The sequence below is a fragment of the Oncorhynchus tshawytscha genome, linkage group LG19 (assembly GCF_018296145.1).
Source record: "Oncorhynchus tshawytscha isolate Ot180627B linkage group LG19, Otsh_v2.0, whole genome shotgun sequence".
Classification (NCBI taxonomy): Eukaryota; Metazoa; Chordata; class Actinopteri; order Salmoniformes; family Salmonidae; genus Oncorhynchus; species Oncorhynchus tshawytscha.
Window position 1 is genome coordinate 31,659,110 of NC_056447.1, and position 17,178 is coordinate 31,676,287.

Consider the following 17,178-nt stretch of genomic DNA (forward strand, 5'->3'; position numbering starts at 1 on the left):
AGCATTCATTATTCTTAGGTCAGAACAAGCAACAGGGACTTCACCAGAGTTTCATAACCAGGAATGCAGCCCTGAAGACCAGGGACTGACGGGGACATATACTGAGAAGAACATAGTCCTTTCTAAAATAATTTCCTGAAATTCTACATATATGGATACATTATAATAATGTTTTTTTTTTATACCACACAAATGACCAAAATGACAAGACACTGCAATTAATCTAATAAAAATGAGTACCTAGCCTACTTGGACACTTCTTTATGACACATCCATGTCAACAAAATGGATGTTGGTCTCAACGACAATCCGTATGAGACCAGAATGTTAAGCACATTCTTGAAAGATTTGGACCTGAACTAGTTTTTAATGGCGATTCATTGCCATGTAGCCTTGTATTTTTTGGTTATCTTAAATAAAATGTTTTAGGCCCATTTCTTTTCTCCCCATATTTTTTTTGTATTTTGGTAAGCTTTTTTGTTGATTAAAAGGTTTTATAGTGAATTGATGTTAATGGACAGTATAAGAAAAATAGCTAAAACAAAAATACATTGTAGAAACTAGATATTGGCTGTTTTTAGCCTTCAGCCCCTTCTTTAACCACAATATACAATATTCTGCTCATATGAACAATACTATACAGGCCTGGGCTACAATATTTGTAGCCATACATGATTTAATGAAAGCAGTAAACATACACATTTAATAACACTCAAATACAATCCTGCAAGTCTACAGCTGGCTCCACAGCTTCCCCAGCGCTTCACAGCTTCCTGGTGACTTAATGTAGCCTACGCATTGTGGCGGTGCTTCTCGACAGCAGAGCAGCACGGAGTGTGAAAGACAGAGTGGAAGAGTAACAGAAAGACAGAATGTCTGTTTTAGACAGTGTGTGAGAGACGGTATGGTGTTTGGCCTCAAACTCATCAGGAATCTGATTTGAGAGCAGCAGTGTCTGTACTGTGTGTCTCATATCACAGAGACTGAGGGAGGGAGATCTATCAGAAAGAATGCAGGTGTTTCTTGTCTGCGAGTAGCTGTGTGTGGAAGTCGAGGGGTTATTGACTCTTTCTAACCTAAATAACCATGTGTATAATGTTTTTGTGTTTTGGACTGCAAGTGGAACCCAACCACACTACTCACCTGAACTAAAGATAAACGTACTGTATTTGTGCTGGCTGCTGCTTGTGTGTGTGCGCGCGCCTCACTCATAAATCAATTTAGCACATTAAGCAATGACATTCAGAAGCCAGTATTGATGATTGACATATTTATTAGTTTGATATCTTAACATACAGGCTAGGGTTTGACAACAGTAACATACCTATTACTTATACAGAAATGAACCACCAGCAGCCGCGCCCTTTACAAAAGGCTTCTGACCTCAGAAAGCACATACACACGTATGGGTCCGATGCAGTGTGGTGTTGGGGTGAAGGTATGATGTAACCCTGTACACACAACTAGTTAGCTTTTTCAGACCCTGACTCAGGGTGGATCCTTCTCCCAGTCCCAAATCTAGCCTATTTCATTTGTCTCTACCCTCCACACTTCTCCTGAACCTAAGCCTTTACCACTTACACAACCCCTTTTTAATCCCCTGGACACTTCTGAGGAAGAAGACTATCTCTTATAGGACTGAGACCCAGCCCACTCTGGAAGACACTTTGGCATCACGATCTGTGGATAAAAACCCATCATATAACATAGTTATTTAAAAATCTTAATATTTCAAACTGATTCCTTTAAGTCAAACATCTCCTCAGCTGTGAGGAAAAACCTTGGGTGGTTGTGACACCATCACAAAGTGCTTTAGAAACATAAAACCAAATAACATTAAGGACATGCTATGCTCTGAGAGAAAGGAGGGAGAGAGAGCTCTTTTTATACTGATGGGATGATAGAGCATGATTATAGCATAGATGCAGTAAAGAGATCAATCAAACTTGACCAAAATAATGGAATTGCCATGGGAATGCGTGGGGAAAAGATCACAAGTCTCTAAAAAACAGAGTATAATGCTGGTATGGATGTCAACACCAACACATGTTCATGGCATTGTTACCAATCAACTGCATTACAGTTAAAAACAAATTTGACTACCTCTGTTTTCTGTATGCTAGCTCTGCTAACCAGCTTATATACGAATGAGAGTTAGCATTTAGCAATCATCTGCATTCCATGCAGCGAAATAACACAAAAATCAGACTTAAGCACCGACATTGTGGGCCTGTTACAATACAAAAAAATCATGATATTTGTAACTGACGAATATCCACTTCGTTAGATCAGATTTGTTGAATGTGCGCCAATCTGGTCAATGGAACCACCCCCCCCTCCTCCCAGGTGAAAGCATGTAGCAGGGTTACAGGGTCTGATGCTGGGGTAAAAACCAAAACACAGACGTCATTATTGCCTCATTTCAACACACACACAGCAAACCGCTTTCCGATACATCTGAATTGATACCAAAAATAGATGTGTTTATTTCTATACTGTTTACATAACACGTTTACATTATACCACAACCTAATACAGGTTCAAATGTCACAATATTACATTTACACAACTCTGTGGAGGGTGATATGGAAGGGTGTGACTGTTGGTGTGCGCTCAGGTAGTGGTGTATGTCTGACGCTTTGTGTGTATGCACACTCAGGTAGTGGTGTGTGTGTGTGTGTGTGTGTGTGTGTGTGTGTGTGTGTGTGTGTGTATGCCTCACGCTGTTTGTATGTGTATGTATGTATGTGTATATATATTTTAGTCTTTTCTGTGTGTGCGAATACTCACTGAGTATGTGTGTGTAATCATGCTGTGTGTTTGTGTGACGTCACACAGGTGTGCTTTCATCACATCCACAGGACCTTTTAACTTGAGAATATATCCCAAATCTTCCACACACCCACACGCAAGCGAAGAGACCGCACAGACACAACCAATATCTTCACTACTTGTAATAGTCCACACAAAGAGAGAGAAAGATAGTAGATGATTTTCATAATCATTCTGGATTTTCTATAATAAAATGATTGAGTCAAATAAATTAAACTAGGAACACATTTTGGCTTTGAGGATCTTAGTCAGTACTGAGTACCCACTCCCCTCCTCCCCAGGCCTCAGACTTTGCTCTGGGCTGAGGATGACTACAGCGGGAGTAGAGTATCTCGTCTCTCTACTCAACAAAGAGCTTAAGTTAAGTGCAAAATAAAATATTTCAAAAACACAGCTGGAGAGATAAGAACTAACAAGACGACATAAAGCTGGATAATGTGCGTGTGCTAGAGCTGTATGATAGCCCACAAAAATGAATAGCAATTTGACTCGTGATGAAGATCAAAACACTTGGGTGAACTGTTGGAATCATAGAAACACGTACAGTACCAGTAAAACGTTTGGATACACCTACTCATTCAAGGGTTTTCTTTATTTTCTACATTGTAGAATTACATTGAAGACGTCAAAACTATGAAATAACACATATGGAATCATGTAGTAACCAAAGAAGTGTTAAATCAAAATATAATTTTAGATTCTTCAAAGTAGCCACCCTTTGCCTTGATGACAGCGTTGCACACTCTTGGCATCCTCTCAACCAGCTTTATGGAGGTAGTCACCTGGAATACCTTTCCAACAATCTTGAAGGAGTACCCACATATGCGAAGCACCTGTTGGAGCTTTACAGTGTAGAAAATAGTAAAACTAAAGAAAACCCCTTGAATGAGTAGGTATGTCCAAAATGTTGACTGGTACTGTATATTAGGAAGCAAAGTGGAAAGAAGCATCGTTCTTGTTTAGAACAATCTGTTGACTGCATTGACCGAGGAGGAAATGCGCTGCTTGATTCACAGGGGTAGAGTCTTGGTGTGAGTGTGAATATGCCGCAAGAGGGAGGACAGAGAAAACTATAAAAACTTTCCTTACGCGGCTTAGTGCCATTTTAAAACTATTGTTGCAACTTTGGATGTTGAGACAAGGACATTGCACATGTCAATATTGCGATGTCGATGTGAATTTGATTCATTGTGCAGCACTAACGTACACACACACACACACACACACACACACACACACACACACGTGTAGAGTGGTGATAGGTGTGTAGGAGAGACTTCAGCAGAAGGGCAGGGACAAACATCACATTAATCTGTTTATTGGTTGTTGGTGTTTAAGAGCTGTGGTCTGGATTCTGAACTGGCTTTTCTCTTCTGCTTTAGTCCTGCTCAACCACCATAGATGTCCTTGACATGGACCAATGACAGGACAGCACTGCTCACAAATACAGGATGTTGCATGTCATAGAGTGTTGTTGGGAAGTGGAGTGTGGTTGTGTTAGCTAGGGAATGGAGTGTGTAAGTGTTGTGGTAGCGCAGTACTAGGCTGGTCCATTTGCTGAGGAGGGTGTCTCTCTGTGGGGAGAGTGGAGGGTGGGGGTGGTGTCAGTGAAGAAGCAGGTACACAACACAGACAGACAGAAACACACTTACTTTGTGACGGTGGCAGGGCGATCTGTGAGAGGAGCAGCTGTGGCATTAAGCAGGTCTTCTCCACCCATCACCCTCTTTTTCTCCTTTTCCTTCTCTTTCATGTCAACCTCACTGTAAAAGTAGAAAGGCACAACTAAGAACATCGTGTTTGTGTCTCAAATAGCAGCCTATTTCTTGTAGAGGGCACTATTATTAGACAGAGTCCTATGCGGCAGGCCTATGTGGTTCTGGTCAAAAGTAGTGCACTATATAGGACTTTCTAGCCTTTTCAGATTTTCCCCTTGTAGACCTAGAGTAGAGAGGCATAGTGAAAGGGTCAGAGAGGAACGGAGGGATGTCCAGCCAAAGGTCACACACACAAACAGTTATATATCATGCAGCTGCACACAAAGTTCAATACCTTATTAACAGAATTAACATGTGGCCAACACATACCATTGGTTTTTGGTCTGCAAAGTGTTGTACACTCTAACACACTCCCAATGCAACAAACAGGCAACACACTCAGTGGTTGGAGACCTCACACACTACATAAGGAGGAGAGGGGAGGAAATGGGGGAGTGGAATTGGGGGATTGGATGAGAGAGAAGAGGAAATTAGAGAGTAGAGGAGAGGAAGAGAAGGAAAGGAAAAGAGGTGGGAGGGATGAGTATTGGAACGGTGGGAAGGAGAGAAGGTAAGATGCGATGAGTGGTGTAGACAGTAAGGCAGGGAAGGGAACATACTTAGACCAGGCACCAGAACGAATCAGTTGGGAGGGGTCTTTGATTTCCATAGGAGGGCACGTTTTTTCACGGGAACTCCCATCTGTGCACGTGCGTTCACAATTTTTTGAATAGATGTAATAGTAAAGACCATAGGCAGCTGGTGAGTTTCAAGTCTGGGGAAGCTTACAATTTATCCTACCATTTCTACCAATCTGCGAACCAGTTATGGATTATTTTTACATGTGCATTTTTCATGGAACAGTTTAATTTAAAAAATGTTTGTATCTCAAAATCAGTCACGTGGTTAATAATAAAAGTAAAATTATAAAAATCTAAAAATGTAAATGACACTATTGGGAGAGCACAAGCCTCTGCCATATGGACACACTGATACGGTGATCTACTTGCAGCTAAAGAAATGAGAGCATAACTAATGTAGCAGTAGGCCTATAAGTTCCATCGTCAATTAAGTCAAATACATTGGCCGACAAATAAAAACAGCAGAAAATATCCTGATGAAAATGCTGGTTGTCAAATCAAATTAATCTCTTTGTTCTGCCTCCCTTTCTATCGGTCTTGAACTATTGCTAGTGAAGTGCAACATTCTAGGAACTGAAATGTTGCTGGTTCGAATCCCGAGCTGACTAGGTGAAAAATCTGCCAATTGAGCAAGGCACTTATCCCTAACCGCAGAGTTGTGTGAGTTCGGGACAGTAAGCTGTTTATGATGTTTCCACTGGGATCATCAGATCGTGACATTTAGCTCTTTCACGCGGCTTGGTGATAAGCGAGGCAAGGAGTGTTCGAAAGATATTTCAAATACTGAGGAACTATCATTCGCAATGGATGCTAAAAAACAAAGTTGCTTGACTTGTGTGAGGTGAAGAAAAATAAATAAGTGGTGCACATGGTGAGTCAAGATAATCAGAAATAAGACACTGCCAAATGAGTACTTTCATACATACAGTGCATTTGGAAAGTATTCAGACCCCTTGACATAACAAAATGTGTTACGTTACAGCCTTATTCTAAATTGGATTAAATTATTTTTTCTCTCCAATCTACACACAGCCCATAAATGACAAAGCGAAAACAGATTAGGCATTTTTGCAAATTTCTTAAAAAAACAAAAACACCTTAAGTATTCAGACCCTTTGAAATGAGACTAAATTGAGCTCAGGTGCATCCCGTTTCCATTGATCATCCTTGAGATGTGGTAAATTCAATTGATTGGGCATGATTTGGAAAGGCACACTCCTGTCTATATAGTACAAGTCAAGTTTGGATACACCTACTCATTCAAGGGTTTTTCTTTAATTGTACTATTTTATACATTGTAGAATAATAGTGAAGACATCAAAACTTTGAAATAACACATATGGAATCATGTAGTAACCAAAAAAGTGTTAAATCAAAATATGTTTTACATTTGAGATTCTTCAAAGTAGTCACCCTTTGCCTTGACAGCTTTGCATTCTCTCAATCTGCTTCACCTGGAATGCTTTTCCAACAGTCTTGAAGGAGTTCCCACATGTGCTGAGCACCTGTTGGCTGCTTTTCCTTCACTCTGCGGTCCAACTCATTCCAAACTATCTCAATTGGGTTGAGGTCGGGTGATTGTGGAGGCCAGGTCATCTGATGGAGCACTCCATCGCTCTTCTTCTTGGTCAAATAGCCCTTATACAGCCTGGAGGCGTGTTGGGTCATTGTCCTGTTGAAAAACAAATGATAGTCCCAGTATGCGCAAACCAGATGGGATGGCGTATAGCTGCAGAATGCTGTTGTAGCCATGCTGGTTAAGTATGCAGTCTCCTCTGAACAGTTGATGTTGAGATGTCTGTTACCTGAACATTTATTTAGGCTGCCATTTCTGAGGCTGGTAATTCTAATGAATTTATCCTTTGCAGCAGAGGTAACTCTGGGTCTCCCTTTACTGTGGCGGTCCTCATGAGAGCCAGTTTTATCATAGCGCTTGATGGTTTTTGTGACTTCACTTGAATAAACTTTCAAAGTTCTTGACATTTTCTGGATTGACTGACCTTCATGTCTTAAAGTAATGGACTGTCATTTCTCTTTGCTTATTTGAGCTGTTCTTGCCATAATATAGACTGGGTATTTTACCAAATAGGGCTACCTTCTGTATATACGAATCCTACCTTGTTACAACACAAGTGATTGTCTCAAATGCATTGAGGAAAGAAATTCCACAATTTAACTTTTAACAGGTTGAGCTAACATGCGCTAATGTGATTAGCATGACAATTGTAAGTAACAGCAAACTTTCCAGGACAGACATGTCTTATATGGGCAGAAAGCTTAAATTCTTGTTAATCTAACTGCACTGTCCAATTCACAGTAGCTATTACAGTGAAAAAATACCATGCCCTTATTTGAGGAGAGTGCACAACAACAAAAATGATCACGCCAACTGGTTTGAAACATTCACCTCTGAATTGAAGATTACTTCAATTCAGTAATCTTGCTATGATTTTTCATCCGGAGGGTCCCAGAGATAAAATGTAGCATAGTTTTGTTTGATAAAATCAATTTTTATATTAGAACGTAGTAACTGGGTTCTACAGTTTAAACCCCTGCTGTCTCTGGCTCCACACCCACCCCGCCCGGCCATCTAGATGTGTGAAAGTTTGTGTATGAGCTAATGATCCATCATGTAGGACATTACTGGGAGTGTGTACACTTAAATATGTTGTATTACCTTATCATTTTTGTATATTCTCTATAGATATGTACTTGAAAATGTATCAACTGACCAAAATAAAGGTGAAATAAAAATTCAGCACATTTGGGCAAACTTGATACAAAATATTGTCCAGTATTGCAATGCTTCACTGGATCAATTTGAAACTTTGCACACACTGCTGGCATTTAGTGGCCAAAACCTAAATTGCACCTAAACTGCAATATTATATTATGGCCTTTCTCGATGGAACAAAAACAATTTTGAAAACGCATGTTTTTTTGTTAGTATTATCTTTTACCAGATCTAATGTGTTATAGAAAAATGAATCCATGCTTTTTTTAACTTCTAGGTTAGACTCCTGCAATGCTCTACTTTCTGGCTCCCCGGATAAAGCACTAAATAGACTTCAGTTAGTGCTAAATACGGCTGCTAGAATCTTGACTAGAACCAAAAAATATGATCATATTACTCCAGTGCTAGCCTCCCTACACTGGCTTCCTGTTAAGGCAAGGGCTGATTTCAAGGTTTTACTGCTAACCTACAAAGCATTACATGGGCTTGCTCCTACCCATCTCTCTGATTTGGTCCTGCCGTACATACCTACACGTACGCTACGGTCACAAGACGCAGGCCTCCTAATTGTCCCTAGAATTTCTAAGCAAACAGCTGGAGGCAGGGCTTTCTCCTATAGAGCTCCATTTTTATGGAACGGTCTGCCTACCCATGTAAGAGACGCAAACTCGGTCTCAACCTTAAAGTCTTCACTGAAGACTCATCTCTTCAGTGGGTCATATGATTGAGTGGAGTCTGGCCCAGGAGTGGGAAGGTGAACGGAAAGGCTCTGGAGCAACGAACTGCCCTTGCTATCTCTGCCTGACCGGTTCCCCTCTTTCCACTGGGATTCTCTGCCTCTAACCCTATTACAGGGGCTGAGTCACTGGCTTACGAGGGCTCTTTCATACCGTCCCTGGGAGGGGTGCGTCACTTGAGTGGGTTGAGTCACTGACATGATCTTCCTGTCTGGGTTGTGGCCCCCCCTCCTTGGGTTGTGCCGTGGCGGAGATCTTTGTGGGCTATACTCGGCCTCGTCTCAGGATGGTAAGTTGGTGGTTGAAGATATCCCTCTAGTGGTGTGGGGGCTGTGCTTTGGCAAAGTGGGTGGGGTTATATCCTTCCTGTTTGGCACTGTCCGGGGGTGTCCTCAGATGGGGCCCCAGTGTCTCCTGACCCCTCCTGTCTCAGCCTCCAGTAGTTTGTGTCGGGGGGCTGTGAATTTAAGTATGCCCTCTCTAATTTTAATTCTCTCACTCACACACACACACAGGACCTGAGCCCTAGGACCATGCCTCAGGACTACCTGACATGATGACTCCTTGCTGTCCACAGTCCACCTGGCCGTGCTGCTGCTCCAGTTTCAACTGTTCTGCTTATTATTATTATTATTATTATTATTATTAGACCATGCTGGTCATTTATGAACATCTTGGCCAGGTTCTGTTATAATCTCCACCCGGCACAGCCAGAAGAGGACTGGCCACCCCACATAGCCTGGTTCCTCTCTAGGTTTCTTCCTAGGTTTTGGCCTTTCTAGGGAGTTTTTCCTAGCCACCGTGCTTTTACACCTGCATTGCTTGCTGTTTGGGGTTTTAGGCTGGGTTTCTGTACAGCACTTTGAGATATCAAATCAAATTTATTCATATAGCCCTTCATACATCAGCTGATATCTCAAAGTGCTGTACAGAAACCCAGCCTAAAACCCCAAACAATGCAGGTGTAGAAGCACGGTGGCTAGGAAAAACTCCCTAGAAAGGTATCAGCTGATGTACGAAGGGCTATATAAATAAGTGTTTCCTTTCAAATGGTATCAAGAAAATACATATCCTTGCTTCAGGTTCTGAGCTGCAGGCAGTTAGATTTGAGTGTCATTTAAGGGGAAAATTTGAAAAAAAAGGGTCCAATCCTTAAGGGGTGTTAACAAGGCACACCTTTTATTTCAAATGCATTCCAGGTAACTACCTCATGAAGCTGGTTGCCAAGAGTGTGCAAAGCTGTCATCAATGCAAAGGATGGCTACTTTGAAGAATATCAAATATCTTTGGGTTTGTTTAACACTTTTTTGGTTACTACATGATTCCATGTGTTATTTTATAGTTTTGATGTCTTCACTATTATTCTACAATGAAGAACAGTCAAAATAAATAAAAACCCTGTGTCCAAACTTTTGACTGGTACTGTAGTTGACAGTGCATGTCAGAGCAAAAACCAAGTCATGAGGTCGAAGGAATTTTCTGTAGAGTTCCGAGACAAGAATGTGTCGAGGCACAGCTCTGGGGAAGAGTACCAAAAAATGCCTGCAGCATTGAAGGTCTCCAACACAGTGGCCTCCATCATTCTTAAATTGAAGAAGTTTGGAACTAGAGGTCGACCGATTATGATTTTTCAACGCCGATACCGATTATTGGAGGACCCAAAAAAAAAAGCCGATACCGATTAAACAGCCAATTTTTTAAATGTATTTGTAATAATGACAATTACAACAATACTGAATGAACACTTATTTTAACTTCATATAATACATCAATAAAATCAATTTAGCCTCAAATAAATAATGAAACATGTTCAATTTGGTTTAAATAATGCAAAAACACAGTGTTGGAGAAGAAAGTAAAAGTGCAATATGTGCCATGTAAAAAAGCTAACGTTTAAGTTCCTTGCTCAGAACATATGAAAGCTGGTCGTTCCTTTTAACATGAGTCTTCAATATTCCCAGGTAAGACGTTTTAGGTTGTAGTTATTATAGGAATTATAGGACTATTTCTCTATATACCATTTGTATTTCATATACCTTTGACTGTTGGATGTTCTTATAGGCACTTTAGTATTGCCAGTGTAACAGTATAGCTTCCGTCACTCTCCTCGCCCCTACCAGGGCTCGAAACAGGAACACAGACAACAGCCATCCTCGAAGCATCGTTACCCATCGCTCCAGAAAAGCTGCGCCCCAGAGCAAGGGGAACAACTACTCCAAGTCTCAGAGCGAGTGACGTTTGAAACGCTATTAGCGCGCACTCCGCTAACTAGCTAGCCAATTCACATCGATTACACCAGCCTAATCTCGGGAGTTGATAGGCTTGAAGTCATAAACAGCTCAATGCTTGAAGTACAGCGAAGAGCGGCTGGCAAACGCACGAAAGTGCTGTTTGAATGAATGCCTACAATCCTGCTGCTGCCTACCATCACTCAGTCAGACTGCTCTATTAAATATCAAATCATAGACTTAATTATAACATAGGACCCCACCCTGTGCAACTGGGTACTGGACTTTGACGTTACCTACCCTCACCACCTGGGGGTGGCCCAACATCTCCACCCCGCTGATCCTCAACACTGGGACCCCACAAGGGTGTGTTCTGAGCCCTCTCCTGTACTCCCTGTTCACCCACGACTGCGTGGCCATGCACGCCTCCAACTCAATCATCAAGTCTACAGACGGTGGTGGTACAGTGGTAGGCTTGATTACCAACAACGACGAGACGGCCTACAGGGAGGAGGTGAGGGCCCTCGGAGTGTGGTGTCAGGAAAATAACCTCACACAACAAAGGAGATGATCGTGGACTTCAGGAAACAGCAGAGGGAGCACCCTCTCTATCCACATCGACGGGACAGTAGTGGAGAGGGTAGTCAGTTAAGTTCCTCTTCGTACACATCCCGGACAAACTGAATTGGTCCACTCATACAGACAGTGTGGTGAAGAAGGCACAGCAGCGCCTCTTCAACCTCAGGAGGCTGAAGAAATTTGTCTTGTCCTGTCTGGCTGTATCACCGCCTGGTACGGCAACTGCTCCACCCACAACCGTAAGGTACTCCAGAGGGTAGTGAGGTCTGCACAACACATCACCGGTGCCAAACTACCTGCCCTCCAGGACACCTACACCACCCGATGTCACAGGAAGGCCATAAAGATCATCAAGGACAACAACCACCCGAGCCACTGCCTGTTCACCCCGCTATCATCCAGAAGGCGAGGTCAGTACAGGTGCACCAAAGCAGGGACCGAGAGACAGAAAAACAGCTTCCATCTCAAGGTCATCAGACCGTTAAACAGCCACCACTAACATTGAGTGGCTGCTGCCAACATACTGACTCAACTCCAGCCACTTTAATAATGGAAAAATTGATGTAAAAAATGTATCACTAGCCACTTAAAACAATGCCACTTGATATGTTTACATACCCTACATTACTCAACTCATATGTATATACTGTACTCGATACCATCTACTGCATCTTGCCTATGCCATTCTGTACCATCACTCATTTATATATTTTTATGTACATATTCTTCATCCCTTTACACTTGTTTGTATAAGGTAGTTGTGAAATTGTTAGGTTAGATTACTCGTTGGTTATTACTGCATTGTCGGAACTAGAAGCACAAGCATTTCGCTACACTCGCATTAACATCTGCTAACCATGTGTATGTGACAAATAAAATTTGATTTGATTTAATATGGTCAAATCCAGGAAACTATCATTTCGAAAACAAAACGTTTATTCTTTCAGTGAAATACGTAAGCGTTCCGTATTTTATCTAACAGATGGCATCCCTAAGTCTAAATATTGCTGTTACATTGTACAACCTTCAATGTTATGTCATAATTAGGTACAATTCTGGCAAATTAATTACGGTCTTTGTTAGGAATAAATGGACTTTACACAGTTCGCAACGAGCCAGGTGGGCCAAACTGCTGCATATACCCTTGACTGCTTGCACGGAACGCAAGAGAAGTGACACAATTTCCCTAATTATAAGAAATTCATGTTAGCAGGCAATATTAACTAAATATGCAGGTTTAGAAATATATATTTGTGTATTGATTTTAAAGAAAGGCATTGATGTTTATGGTTAGGTTTGGTGCAATGACAGTGCTACATCGCCCGTTTGGCGAAGTAGGCTGTGATTTCGATGAGAAACTCGATTATATGCAACGCAGGACACGCTAGATAAACTAGTAATATCATCAACCATGTGTAGTTAACTAGTGATTATGTTTAGATTGTTTTTTTATATGATAAGTTTAATGCTAGCTAGCCACTTACCTTGGCTTCTTGCTGCCCTTGCGTAACAGGTAGTCAGCCTGCCATGCAGGCTCCTCATGGAATGCAAAGTAAGGCAGGTGGTTGCAGCATTGGACTAGTAACCGGAAGGTTGCAAAAACAAATCCCCGAGCTGACAAGGTAAAATTTTGTCGTTCTGGCCCCGAACAAGGCAGTTAACCCACCGTTCCTAGGCAGTCATTGAAAATAAGAATGTGTTCTTAACCTCTTGAAGCTAGGGGGCACTATTTTTACGTTTGGAAAAATAACATTCCCAAAGTAAACAGCCTATTTCTCATGGCTAGATGCTAGAATGTGCATATAATTGACAGATTAGGATATAAAACACTAAAGTTTCCAAAACTGTAAACATATTGTCTGAGTATAACAGAACTGATATTGCAGGCGAAAGCCTGAGGATAATCCAATCAGGAAGTGCCTCTTATTTTGAAACTTCTGTGTTCCTGTCCTTCATTTAAAGGGATATCAACCAGATTCCCTTTTCTGTGGCTTCCCTAAGGTGTCAGTCTTTAGATAGTTTCAGGCTTTTATTTTGAAAAAATGAGCGTGAAGGATAACATTGCGTAAGTGGATAGGTGGGGGCTCTCAGAGTGAGTTGGTGCTCAAATGAGTAAAACGGCCATTGTTCCTCCCGCTGTTATGGAAAAAGCTACACACTCGGTTGATATATCGAATATATATTTTAAAAACTATCTGAGGAATGATTATAAAAAATGTTTGACATGTTTCTGTGGACATTATGAAAACTATTTGGAATTTCCGTCTGCGTTGCCGTGACCGCTCTTTCATGTGGATTTCTGAACATAACGCGACAAACAAACGTCGGTATTTTGGGTATAAAAATAATCCTTCTCGTGAGTCTCGTGAGTGAAAACATCCAAAGATCAAAAGGTAAATGGTTAATTTGATTGCTTTTCTGATTTTCGTGACCAAGCTTTCTGATGCTAAGTGTACATAATGCTATGCTAGGCTATCGATAAACTTACACAAAAGCTTGGATTGCTTTTGCTGTAAAGCATAATTTCAAAATCTGAGACGACAGGGTGATTAACAAAAGGCTAAGCTGTGTTTCAAAATATTGCACTTGTGATTTCATGAATATGAATATTTTCTAGTAATATTATTTGACTGTTGCGCTATGCTATTCAGCGTTGCTGATGCCAATTATCCCGAATGGGTGGTTCAGAGAGGTTAACTGACATGCCTAGTTAAATAAAGGTGTAAAAAATATATATATATATATATATATATATAATAAAAAAATATTTAAAAAATGTATACAAAAATCGGTGTTCAAAAATACAGATTTCCGATTGTTATGAAAACTTGAAAATCGTCCCTTCCGATTAATCGGTAAACCTCCATTTGGAACCACCAAGACTCTTCCTAGAGCTGGCCGCCTGGCCAAACTGAGCAATCGGGGGAGAAGGGCCTTGGTCAGGGAGGTGACCTAGAAGCCAATGGTCACTCTGACAGAGCTCCTCTGTGGAGATGGGAGAACCTTCCAGAAGGACAATCATCTCTGCAGCACTCCACCAATCAGGCATACATTGTAGCGTAGCCAGACGGAAGCCACCCCTCACTTTAATAACTCTACCTACCTGCTTCCGCACCGGTACCCCCTGTTTATAGCACCGCTACTGTTATTTACTACTGCTCTTTAATATTTGTTATTCTTACTTTTGGGGGTATTTTCTTAAAAATGCATTGTTGGTTAAGGGCTTGTAAGTAAGCATTTCACTGTAAGGTTATATTCGGCATGTGACAAATACAATTTGATTTGACTAAACAGCCCACTTGTAGTTTGCTAAAAGGCACCTTAAGAACTCAGACTATGAAAAACAAGAATCTCTGGTCTGAACTCTTCGGCCTGAATGCCAAGCGTCATGTCTGGACGAAACCTGGCACCATCCCTACGGTGAAGCATGGTGGTGGCAGCCTCCAACCTGACAAGAGTTTGAGAGGATCAGCAGAGAAGGGAGAAACTCCTCAAATACAGGTGTGCCAAGTTTGTAGCATCATACCCAAGAAGACAAAGCTGTAATCGCTGCCAAAAGGTGATTCAACAAAGTACTGAGTAAAAGGTCTGAATACTTATGTAATTGTGATCAGTTTAAAAAGAGATCTATTTGCAAAAATGTCTAAAAACCTGTTTTTTCTTTGTCATTATGGTGTATTGTGTGTAGATTAACGAGGGACCGTCACGTAACAAAATGCGGAAAAAGTGAAGGGGTCTGAATTCTTTCCAAATGCACTGTATATACCTGTTGAAGCCAGCTCTCTCGTTCTTGACGTTCATGTTAAGTCTGATGGTCTCCAGTCCGGCGGTTGTGACGATGGTCTCTGTAGTGACCATTTCCTTGGATACAATCTCCATAGTAACAGATTCAGTCTTTTCTTCCTCTTCCTCGCTGTCTGAGCCTCCTGATGAAGAGGTGTCTGATGCTACCAGGGGAGCCTTCCTCGCCACACACACACTCCACACACATGCTGCAGAGAAAACACACAATTATACACACATGCCCTGCAAAGTGAACACACTTTGCATTAGGAACACCTGCTCTTTCCATGACAGACTGACCAGCTATGATCCCTCATTGATGTCACTTGTTAAATTCACTTCAAATCAGTGTAAATGAAGGGGAGGAGACAGGTTAAAGAAGGATTTTTACATCTTGAGACAACTGAGACATGGATTGTGTACGTGTGCCATTCAGAGTGTGAATGGGCAAGACAAAAGATTGAAGTGCCTTTGAACTGGGTATGGTAGTAGGTGCCAAGCACACTGGTTTGAGTGTGTTAAGAACTGCAACACTGCTGGGTTTTTCAACAATTCCTGTGTATCAAGAATGATCCACCACCCAAAGGACATCCAGCAAACTTGACAACTGTGTGTAGCATTGGAGTCAACATGGGCCAGCATCCCTGTGGAACACTTTCGACACCTTGTAGAGTCCACGCCCCGACGAATTGAGGTGCTTCTGAGGACAAAAGGGGGTGCAACTCAATATTAGGAAGGTGTTCCTAATGTTTTGTACACTCAGTGTACACAAACACAACTCACAATGCAGGGAGAGAACACACAGACTTACGGTTCATTCCCTGGCTGGGTTTAGTTTTGTCTGACCCACAGATCTCCGAGTCCACTGGAGAAGTGCACCTCAAACCTGTCTCTGAACTGAACACACACAAACACATGTGTCAGAATATAATCCTATACATAAACAGCAGAAGGATAAAAAAGATGGCCTGAAACATGGCTGCACTCACCAGCAAAAGGGCTGAAAGTCAGTGAACTTGGCCCAGCCCTTCTCAGCCTCTGTAGTTACAGGCTGTGGGGCGGGACTTCCCCATGCGTCTACGGCCACTCCAGGCTTGGGGGCAGGGCTGTCCCATGGGTCTACGCCCACTCCAGGCTTGGGGGCAGGGCTACCCCATGGGTCTACGCCCACTCCAGGCTTGGGGGCAGGGCTACCCCATGGGTCTACGCCCACTCCAGGCTTGGGGGCGGGGCTACCCCATGGGTCTACTCCCACTCCAGGCTTGGGGGCGGGGCTACCCCATGGGTCCACTCCAGATGAGGGGGAGTTAAAGTTCACCTCCCCGAAACTAGCCGCCCAGCCAGGGCCTGAGAGAAACAACAACTCAGAAAAAGCACCAGACACACAAACTTATACTACCACAGCAACACACAATCAAAGAAAACTAGAACCACACACAACCAAAAACACCCCACAAACTAAAACACTCCACAGCAAACCCATGAAATACCCCCACCCACACAAGCAGACCTGGGGTCAAATAGTCATCCTTACTCTGTGCAGTCTCCGTCTGGCAGATGTTCTTGCTGTGTTCAGTCTGACCTGTGACCTCATTAGGCACCTCCCCCTCTGTGTCAGAACTTGTTGACTTATCAGGAGTATCGCTCATCCCATCACTCTGAGCCGATCCAACAGACGTCTGTGGCCCCCCAAACCTGAGAAACCAAGAGAGAGCATTACTTTTGTGTGTGTGGGTAGATCTCCGGTCTAAATTGGATCACTCTGTTTTCAAAGAATTTTCCTGAGCATCCGGAAAAGCAAATTCTAGTATATTCAAGGTTTAAAAAGGCTCCTAAAGTTTGTAACTTTAAAAATGTCAGATTTGATTTTCCCTGACAAAAAAAATG

General features: G+C 42.1%; 1 protein-coding gene across 7 annotated transcripts in view; it reads right to left on the minus strand.

The window, feature by feature from the left end:
- Window positions 1-1,256: 1,256 nt before the first annotated feature.
- Window positions 1,257-17,178, minus strand: part of ppp6r2b (protein phosphatase 6, regulatory subunit 2b) — a 28,207-nt gene continuing 12,285 nt past the window's right edge. For 5 of the 7 annotated variants that reach the window (XM_024379605.2, XM_042301583.1, XM_024379602.2 and 2 more), the window contains exons 20-25: window positions 16,826-16,986; window positions 16,281-16,638; window positions 16,103-16,188; window positions 15,275-15,500; window positions 4,485-4,595; window positions 4,135-4,406 (exon numbers count right to left, since the gene is read on the minus strand). In XM_024379605.2, the coding sequence (XP_024235373.1) occupies window positions 4,373-4,406; window positions 4,485-4,595; window positions 15,275-15,500; window positions 16,103-16,188; window positions 16,281-16,638; window positions 16,826-16,986 (976 nt within the window). In that variant the 3' untranslated portion in view covers window positions 4,135-4,372. Of the gene's footprint in view, window positions 1,681-4,134; window positions 4,407-4,484; window positions 4,596-14,828; window positions 14,957-15,274; window positions 15,501-16,102; window positions 16,189-16,280; window positions 16,639-16,825; window positions 16,987-17,178 lie in introns of those variants that run through there. The other 2 variants (XM_024379607.2, XM_024379606.2) reach the window with 2 other exon arrangements.